The sequence below is a fragment of the Staurois parvus genome, unplaced genomic scaffold, assembly GCF_062004578.1.
Source record: "Staurois parvus isolate SC_StPar_1 unplaced genomic scaffold, SC_StPar_1.0 ptg000308l, whole genome shotgun sequence".
NCBI classification, from domain to species: Eukaryota; Metazoa; Chordata; class Amphibia; order Anura; family Ranidae; genus Staurois; species Staurois parvus.
In genome coordinates, this window is record NW_028318104.1 from 712,641 (window position 1) to 723,052 (window position 10,412).

General features: G+C 49.2%; 1 protein-coding gene across 1 annotated transcript in view; it reads right to left on the reverse strand.

The window, feature by feature from the left end:
• LOC149457649 (vomeronasal type-2 receptor 26-like) overlaps window positions 1-10,202 on the reverse strand; it is a 35,848-nt gene extending 25,646 nt beyond the window's left edge. Inside the window, exon 1 of the mRNA XM_089683414.1 lies at window positions 10,137-10,202. Coding sequence (XP_089539540.1) covers window positions 10,137-10,190 — 54 coding nt within the window. The 5' untranslated portion in view covers window positions 10,191-10,202. The remainder of the gene's footprint in view (window positions 1-10,136) is intronic.
• Between the last annotated feature and the right edge of the window lie 210 nt (window positions 10,203-10,412).

The window sequence follows — 10,412 nt, forward strand, 5'->3', positions numbered from 1 at the left end:
TACTAATAATTTCCTGATTTTAATGCTGCTGTTTTCTGTAATAATTATATCCCGTGTCATACTGTATGTCAGAGATTTACAGACCTCATTACCTTCTATGACAACTTTATTTCATAACACATACATACACAAAGTAGGAAATAGATCACTTATAGGAAACTTTGCACAAAATGATGGCAGTTAACAACCTTCACCGACTCCAAGAATGACCCCTTTCATGAACATACTTATCTGCTGGTATATCTTAAAACAAGGACACAAATTCCTAGAAATCCTAATTATGAACCTCCTCAGCAAATGATATGAACAGAAAACATTGAAGTCATTTCTTACGTTGCCATTTTTCCAGAAGATGTTACTCATATCAAACGTTTTGGGTACAAAATCTGGGTCTTGAAAAACGGAAATTTTGCTTTGAGGAAAAGATATATTGCTTAAATAAAGGCAGCTCTGTACAATAAGATCGGTTGGAATTTCTCTTCTCTCATTGAAGTAGATCTCGCCTCCATCTGGGTCGGTGTAATGAACATTTCTCACATATTTGTGCAGCTTTTCATGGAAGACAGAAATACTCACATTACTATATACAGGTATAAAGGTTCTGAAATTAAAGTCTAATTAAAAAATACAAAGTGGTTAGATCCAAGATATTATTATTATACAGGATTTATGGCGCCAACAGTTTGCTCAGCACTTTACAATGTAACGGGAGACAATATAGCAACAATACAGATCAATACAAGAGGGAGGAGGGCCTGATCCTGGGAGCTTACAATCTAAGAGGGAGGGGCTAGTGGTACAAAACGTAGTAACTGTGGGGGATGGACTGATAGGAGGAATAGAAGATTCCGGTATTAGCTGAGGGCAGGATAGGCTTCCCTGAAGAGATCGGTTTTCAGAGATCGCCTAAAAGTGAGCAGAGTAGGTGATAGTCTGATAGATTAAGGTAGAGAGTTCCATCGGATGGGGGAAGCTCTGGAGAAGTCATGGAGATGAGCATGGGAGGAGGAGACAAGGGAGCTAGAAAGCAGGAAGCTGTGCAAGGAGCGGAGAGGAAGGCTTGGGTGATATTTGGAGACAAGATTGGTGATGTAATTTGGGGTGGAGTTATAAATGGCTTTATATGTTATTCAATTTTATCCGTTGGGCAATGAGAAGCCAGTGGAGGGATTGGCAGAGAGGGGTGGAGGACACTGAGTGGAGGTCAGTGGAGGGATTGGCAGAGAGGGGTGGAGGACACTGAGTAGAGATTAGTGGAGGGATTGGCAGAGAGGGGTGGAGGACACTGAGTGGAGGGATTGGCAGAGAGGGATGGAGGACACTGAATGGAGGCCAGTGGAGGGATTGGCAGAGAGGGGTGTAGGACACTGAGTGGAGGGATAGGCAGAGAGGGATGGAGGACACTGAATGGAGGCCAGTGGAGGGATTGGCAGAGAGGGGTGGAGGTCACTGAGTGTAGGTCAATGGAGGGATTGGCAGAGAGGGGTGCAGGACACTGAGTGGAGGCCAGTGGAGGGCTTGGCAGAGAGGGGTGGAGGACACTGAGTGGAGGCCAGTGGAGGGATTGGCAGAGAGGAATGGAGGACACTGAATGGAGGCCAGTTGAGGGATTGGCAGAGAGGTGTGGAGGACACTGAGAGGAGGCCAGTAGAGGGATTGGCAGAGAGGGATGGAGGACAGAGTGGAGGCCAGTGGAGGGATTGGCAGAGGGGTGGAGGACACTGAGTGGAGGCCAGTGGAGGGATTGGCAGAGAGGGGTGGCAGATATGGAACGGTTAGTAAGGTGGGTGAGTTTGGCCGCATCATTCATGATAGACTGAAGAGGGGATAGCCTGCGATGAGGTCGGCCAATGAGGAGGGAGTTACAATAGTCAAGGCGTGAGATAACCAGGGAGGGAATACATTGCTTAACCACCTCCCGCCCGCCATATTGTAATATGACGGGCGCAAGGTGGTTCTCTCATTCTGGAAGGAAGTCATATGATGTCCTCCCATTCTAACCGCGCATGTGCGGTTCCGGGAGCATGCAGCGCGGCGATCGGTGGTGTGCTGTGTTCCTCGGACACAGCGAATCACGGAAAGAGCCAAAGATGGCGGCTCGGTCATGTGATCAGCTGTGTCCAATCACAGCTGATCACATGTAAACAGGGAAATGCCGGTTATCGGCATTTCTCTCCTCACGAGCTGTCACGCTGACAGAGGAGAGGAGAGCCGGTAATCGGCATTCTTCGGAGAGGACATGTACACTGATCATCAGGGCACTGATGATAAGTGTGCCCTGATGATCTGTGTAGCCCCAGCAGTGCCACCTGTCAGTGTACATCAGTGCTCATCCATGCCACCTGCCAGTGCCTATCAGTGCCACATCAGTGCCCCATTTCAGTGCCCATCAGTGCCACATCAATGCCACATATCAGTGCCCATCTGAGCTGCCTTTCAATGTCACCCATCAGTGCCAGTCAGTGCCACCTATCAATGCCAGTCAGTGCCAACTATCAGCGCTGCCAATCAGTGCCACCTATCAGTGCTAGGCAGTGCCTCCTATCAGTGTGCATCAGTGCCGCCTATCAGTGCCTCCTATCAGTGCCTGTCAGTGCTGCCTATCAGTGCCACCTAACAGTGCCAGTCAGTGCCCCCTATCAGTGTGCATCAGTGCCGCCTATCAGTGCCCATCAGTGCCGCCTATCAGTGCCTGTCAGTGCTGCCTATCAGTGCTGCTTAACAGTGCCAGTCAGTGCCACCTAACAGTGCCAGTCAGTGCCGCCTATCAGTGCCACATATGAGTGCTGCCTTTCAGTGCCCATCAGTGATGCCTGTCAATGCCCATCAGTGCCACCTACGATGAGTGCCTCCTCATTAGTGCCCATCAGTGCCACCTATCAGTGTCCATCAGTGCAGCCTATCAGTGCCCATCACTGCAGCCTCATTATTGCACATCAGTGAAGGAGAAAAATCACTTATTTATAAAATTTTATAACAAAAACGAAGAAAAAACTTTTTTTTTCAAAATTTTCAGTGGTTTTTGGTTTGTTTAAGAAAAAATAAAAATCCCCGAGGTGATGAAATACCACCAAAAGAAAGCTCTATCTGTCACAAAAAAATGATAAAAAGTATGAAAATTAATTTTCTTTTCAGACTTTACCGATCTTTATGTATATGTAGCGCCCTCTGGTGTTCATAGTTGTTGAGAGTAGTTGCTAGAAGCCTGGGTTTAGACAGAGGGTTATTTCAGTCCAGGCTGGAGGGCTCTACAGGTCAGTCCTATGGTACCCCCCTGCTCTAGAAGCTTGGAGAAGCTTCTAGAAGTCAGTAAGAGGAGGTGAGGAGGGGTTGATCTGCATATTTATGGCAGTCTGACCAATCCCAGACAGGAGGCCTGGCAGTGTGGCAGACCAGCCCTTAAATTTTGACAGAACCTGGCCAGCAGAGGAGTCGGGTGGAAAATTGGATGGACTGCTAATGTGCTGCTGTGTAGCCTTGGAGGGGGCCTAGGAGAATGGGGGGAGGGACTGTCTCTAGGTTGGAAGAAGGAGGAAGGCTGAAGGAGGGAGCTTCAATGCCCTGCAGTCCACCCGGAGAAGGACACCCTGCAATGCTTGGAGAGAAACCAGCCCAGAAGAAGACCTGAAAGCAGTTCTATCCACAGCTGCAGGACAAGGACAGTGTGAGGACCTCTACACCCCCAGGGCCTAGAAGGGAGAAGTCTGCTGGATCCAAGTTTTTGGTAAGTCTTCAGGGGACAGGTCTAAGTTAAATTCCATAATAAATCCAAAAAAACAAGCCCATGTCTGGATACAAGTAGAAAATGTGTGTTGCCTGGCTGTGCAGGAAGTAAAGGAGGACCCAAAACCAGCGGCTCTCAAGAGTATGGCACTACATTCAGGAGAACCAATCATTGCAGTTTTCCTGTCTATTACACTCAGGCTATGACTCTAGGAGAGGTCCGCAGAGGGCAGAGAAAGCTTCATATGGAGAGTTCATAGGAGAAGAGGGAGAGGGAGGTCTGTGAGTGAAGGTCTCAGCCCTTGTTGATGGATTTTACTGATGCCACACCCCTTATTAACAAGACACTGAAAACATACGGGCCCTAACTAAGAAAAACTAATGGGGCTTTAAGAGGCACCACAGCAAAAAGAATATCAATACTCAAAATATAAACAGTTAAAGCTTTATTGAACAATATTAAAACCACGGTTGTGGTAGAGGCTTTGAGCATTCACCTTACCAACCGTTCAGTGTCTGCTACCCCTCTCTGCCAATCCCTCTACTGGCCTCCATTCACTGTCCTCCACCTCTCTCTGCCAATCCCTCCACTAACTTCCACTCAGTATCCTCCACCCATCTCTGCCAATCCCTCCACTGGCCTCCACTCAGTGTCATCCATCCCTCTCTGCCAATCCCTCCACTGACCTTCACTCAGTGCCCTCCACCCCTCTCTGCAAATCCCTCCACTGGCATTCGCTCAGTGTCGTCCATCCCTTTCTGCCAATCCCTCCGCTGGCCTCCATTCCATGTCCTCCACCCCTCTCTGCCAATCCCTCCACTGGCCTCCACCCCTCTCTGCCAATCCCTTCACTGGCCTCCTCTCAGTGTCCTCCAATCCTCTCTGCCAATCCCTCCACTGGCCTCCACTCAGTGTCCTCCACCCCTCTCTGCCAATCCCTCCACTGGCCTCCACTCAGTGTCCTCCAAACCTCTCTGCCAATCCCTCCACTTGCCTCCACTCAGTGTCCTCCACCCCTCTCTGCCAATCCCTCCACTGGCCTCCACTCAGTGTCCTCCACCCCTCTCTGCCAATCCCTCCACTGGCTTCCACTCGTCCAACAAATAAAATTCAAAATACTGACAACAACTTACAAAGCCATCCACAACTCTGCCCCCAGCTACATCACCATCCTGGTCTCAAAATATCAACCAAACTGCTCTCTTCAATCCTCCCAAGACCTTCTTCTCTCTAGTTCCTGTGTCACCTCCTCCCATGCTCGCCTCCAGGACTTCTCCTGAGTTTCTCCCATCCTATGTAACTTCTTACCCCAATCTGTCCGGCTGGCTCCTAATCTATCCGCCTTTAGATGATCCCTTAAAACCTCTTTAACCACTTCCTGTCCAGGCCAATTTTCAGCTTTCAGTGCTATCACACTTTGAATTACAATTGCGCGGTCATGCAACACTGTACCCATATGAATGTTTTAGCATTTTTTTTGAGACAGATAAAACTTTATTTTGGTTGTATTTATTCACCGCTGGTATTTTTATTTTTTTGCTATATAAATGAAAAATTCCAAACAGTTGAAAACAAGTGTTTTTCTTATAAAATTTTTCAAATAAATAATCTTTCTTCATAAATCTTGGCCAAAATGTATTCAGTTATCTTTTTAGTAAAAAAAAAATAACAAAATTAGTTTGTAACCAAAAAATATAATTTTTCAAAAATTTTTTTATACATTTTTATTATTTTTTTAATATTATTTATGTGTTTGTTTTTTTTCTAACATACTGTAACCTAGCAGTAGAGGGTCACCATGGTGACAGTACTACTTGTGGGAGGTGATGAAGATTTTTTTTTACACTGATTGCATTTAAACCCATAAAGGCTGTAAAAGCAATCATTTCTCCTTCTCTCTGGCTGCATTCCTGCAGCCATTGAGAAATACTGTGAGAGGACCATGAGTGCGCATGCGCGGCCGACGGGACGGACATGTCCCACTAGAGCTCCATCTCTCCGTCGGGCGACAGTGAAGAGGAGCTGCGGATCCCGGCCACAATGTAATATAGGAGGACCCCCCCTGACCTTAACAGATTTAAAGAGGCGGGATGCCTCAGATAAGCAGGGGCTCTGTCCCCATAGAGCTCCGTGTATAGGCCCGCCCACGGCCAGGAGCTAATACGAGGACACAGGGAGATAAGGGGGCTGTAATCCTCACGACAGCCCCCCCCTTTGGAAAATGGCGTAATGGTCAAGGGGACGCCAAGGCACCAGGCCCCCCCCCACCCAAACAAGTCAATTAAGAAGGCCCTGGCTAAAGCCTCCACCAAGATGGCCACCGCCCCAGCTTGTGGGAACAAAAAGGTTGCAGGCGCATTCGCAGCACTGCGGGACTCACAGCCCAGCCATCCCTGCGCTTCAGAGGGTGAGTCTGACGCCGAGCGAGACACCCCTACACACGCTCTGAAACCTGACCTTACACCCCCTGACTTACTAGAGCGCTTTGAAAAAATGTTACATAAAGCTCTGAAACAGACTTCTGACCGCATCACCGCCACGCTATCTAGGGAAATCCACGAACTTGGACAGTGCACTGCCAACCTAGAACAGAGAGTGGACAGTCTCGACGCCTCCCATCGAGCACACACAGAAGACCTTGACCTCCTACGTGATGAAAATGCAACATTATTGACGCAACTGGAGGACTTCGAAAGTCGTGCAAGGCGCTCTAATCTGCGTATCCGTGGCCTACCGGAAACAATCGTTGACGTCCAGTCGACTGTAACAGCTCTATTCCAAGAGCTCGCCCCAGCTATCCCGATTGAATGACTAGAGATGGATAGAGTCCACAGTGCGTTAGCTCCTTGACACGCGGAAGGTCCACCACGTGACATAATAGCCAAGCTCCACTTTTTCCGCACTAAAGAGCAACTCCTCCAAGCAGCTCAAGGTCACACCTACCAACTATTCCAAGACCTGTGCCCCACAACCATTGCCAAACGCAGGGCTATGAAACCTCATCTGCAGGCACTTCAGCAGCATGGCATACTGTGTAGGTGGAGCTTCCCGTTCGCAGTGCGTTTCCGATACCAGACCCGAGATTTCACCTGCAAGACTCCTGAGGATCTACTGGTCACTCTGCGGAACCTACAACTAGATTTACCAGCAATGCCGTCGGAGAATGCTAAACAGAGGTCCACGTCCTGCTCGCCGCAGAAATCTTACCCCCTACGCGCACCGGATGGCCAACTCAGCTTCCACAAATGGGGATGCTTCCTGTCACCAGGCTAGTCCCCAAAAGACACCATGGACTGAACTATATACCGCAACTTTCTTTTTACCACTTCCACCAGACGGTGTACCCTTTTGACCAGCGCCGAAGTCTACCACCAAGTTATCCTCTTTCTCTCTTTTGTTTGAACTTGGGTTGCCCCATAAGTTAGGGGGCTTTTTCGGCCTTTGTTTCTACGTCATGGAGGACTCACAGAAACTCGCATGCCATATCCTGCATCACTCCTCCTGGACTGCTCCTAGGCTTATATATGGAAACCTGGTCTCTGGCGGCATGGGAAGCCACACACTTCTACTCATGCCGCTCTATATGTACAGTCGATGCTGCCTGGGCCTAGGAACCCCTCAAATCACCGGGTTCTTGTCTATCGGCTCCCTCCTGGGATCCTACTACCGTATACCTTTTTTTTTCTTTTTAACACTGTTATCCCTACGGTCCACGTACCTGCGCGCTCCAAACTAGCTCCTGTGTTATTGCCTATTTAATAGCACTGGGGCTACTGTTGCTCCCCGGCCCACCCTGCAGTTGGGTGTCCTCAGGGACCACCTCTCAGGCCTTGAATGGCCCCCCGTACCCCTCTTTTGTTGCCTTCCCAATATCACACCCTTCCCCCTTCCTCCCCCCTATATGACTCCATGACTTCGTGCAATCTCTCACGTAAACTAACCATCTTATACGGTACTCCTCAGGCTCCTTCCCAGTTGGCAATGCCATATTTTCTCAAATGCTACACACTCTCCCCATGGGCTCACTAAACATCCTCACCCTGAATGTGCAGGGCCTTAATATACCGCAGAAACGCAACAAGGCTTTCCGCTTTTTTGCTTCACTAAAGGCTCACGTTGTCTGCCTACAGGAAACACACTACACCCCTTACTCCACCCCTAAGTTTTTTGGCCCCTGTTATCTTCAGGTCTATACGGTCTCCGCCACCACCAAACGCAGAGGGGTGCTGATAGCCTTCCATCGCACAACACCTTTCACTTTATATACTGAAGTCAAAGATTCCGAGGGTCGCTATCTCCTGTTGATAGGGCAACTCCTAGATGTAGATGTCACCATTACTGCATACTATGCTCTGAATCAAAGTCCCCTACAATTTCTTTCTCACATACTCTCGGTTATAGATCACCACAAGCGAGGTACCTTACTGGTCTGCGGAGACTCTAACTGTCAGGGTCCGCCGCGGCGCTGGTCCCAGCGCAGGCGCAGTGCACCGCTTCACACAGGGATGCGGGCACTAGATCCGGGCAGGCCACGGCGAGGCCACGCATGCGCAGTAGGTGATGCGCGCGCGCGCCGGGCACCAATGACAGCGCAGGGCGCGGTATTTAAATCACTCTGAGCTGTCACTTGGTGCCATTCGGTCTAAATCTTTTCCTGTGTTCCTGATTCTGATTGTGAGTACTTACCTGGATTGTCTGACCTTGCTGCCTTCTCCTGCCCTGACCTCTGGCTTGCCTGACCTCTCTTCTGTATGCCCCATATATGTTCTGATATACCGTTGCTGACCTGGCATGTGACCAGACTATTCTCTGCCCGCTGTTTTGTACCTTGCATACCCCACGGTTCCTGACCCGGCTTGTTTGACCCTGCACCTGCTCAGCCATCCATCCATCCCGTCAGGATCTCCCGGCCTTCTCACATTAGGCTCTTCCTCTGCAGGAGCCTCTGGCGGATACCCCTACCAGTGGTGAGTGTGCCCAGTAACTGCGACCTGGTCTCAGAGCGCTCCAAGTCCATCCCCACCATCAGGGGCCCTGGTGAACAAGTGCTCTGGGACTTAGATTCCGCATGCTGGAAGCACCTCACCGGTGGGTTGCTAGAGGTACCGCCGGGTGGTCCCTTACAGTACCGAACGGCCATGACTGAGCCTAGAGGAGGACCATCCCCACTGGAGGACATTTGCAGACACTTGTCGGCCCTGACGCAGGCAGTCGCGGCCCTACAAGACAAGTGTATGCATCTGGAAAATCATTTCCAGACCCTCTCAGTATCTGACACCACCTCGCAGGCCCCAATTTCTGCCTCCCCGGCTGGGAAGGCCCCGACACCAACCACGGGGGCCACTGCTGCACCACCCGTGGTTGAACCCCGTGTTCCCCTGCAAGAACGCTTTTGCGGCGACCGTGCACGTTTCAGGGTTTTTTTTGACCTCCTATTTTTTGACCTGCAGCCCCGTACATTTACAACAGAATCGGTTAAGGTGGGGTTTATTATCTCGCTACTTCAGGATGAACCCCAGGACTGGGCCCACAGATTAATGGAGAACCAAGACCCACATCCTGGAACAGTAAAAGACTTTTTTGAGGCAATGGCCATCCTGTATGATGACCCACAGCGGGCGGCTCCAAGCAGCTTGCAATAAGGACTCTCTACAGTTTCAAGGTCACACCTACCAACTATTCCAAGACCTGTGCCCCACAACCATTGCCAAACGCAGGGCTATGAAACCTCATCTGCAGGCACTTCAGCAGCATGGCATACCGTATAGGTGGAGTCCGTTGTGTTCCATTCACCATACTGTCAGGAACACTGTCGCGCTTCGGGCCCCACGATTCCTCAGGTTCTCCTTTGCTCAATAGGGGATCCCAATTTAGAACAAATTATTCCAGCGGCCTATCATGACTACCTGGATGTATTTAGTAATCGAGGGGCAGATACCCTTCCCCCTCATCGTCCATATGACTGTCCCATAGACCTGCTACCGGGTTCCGAAATTCCTTTCGGCCGGATTTTCCCGTTATCAGAACTAGAATTGGGGGCTCTTAAGGAATATATTGATGAGAGCCTCCAAAAGGGGTTCATTCGGCCCTCTACTTCTCCAGCAGGAGCCGGAATTTTCTTTGTGGAAAAGAAGGACAAATCCTTGAGACCCTGTGTCCTGCCTTCTCTGCAGTTATGAAAGGGTTACAGAGGATTACAGGCAGTATAACCTTTGATGTCCACACAGTAAAGAGTCGATGATTGATAACCGATGATCTTTTACTGATAACATGTGATCATAATGAGAATGAATAAATGTGCGTGAATAAATGTGGTAAAACTGAAATACAAACAGAATAAACAGACATGAGTACATATCTAACTACCTAGCTATATACATAACATTCCTCAGTACATAGGAGGGGTACTTACAGACTTTGGGGGTCTAATCAAGCCCATATATGAAGAGGGAACAGCATCCCACATGTACTTGCATTGTAGAATTTCTTCAGTCTGAAGAGATGAGGTCACTTCCTCCCAAGTTAGCAGACAGGACGTCCCTAGCCTTAAAGGGACAGACACTGCTGAATGCTAAAGAATGCCTTGTGTAATACAAGGCAGCACACTCCCCCCCTGGCATAATAATGATATGCCACTATTAAACTCTTGGAAGGAGTAAAATGACTTCCGTGATGGGTCTAAGGTACA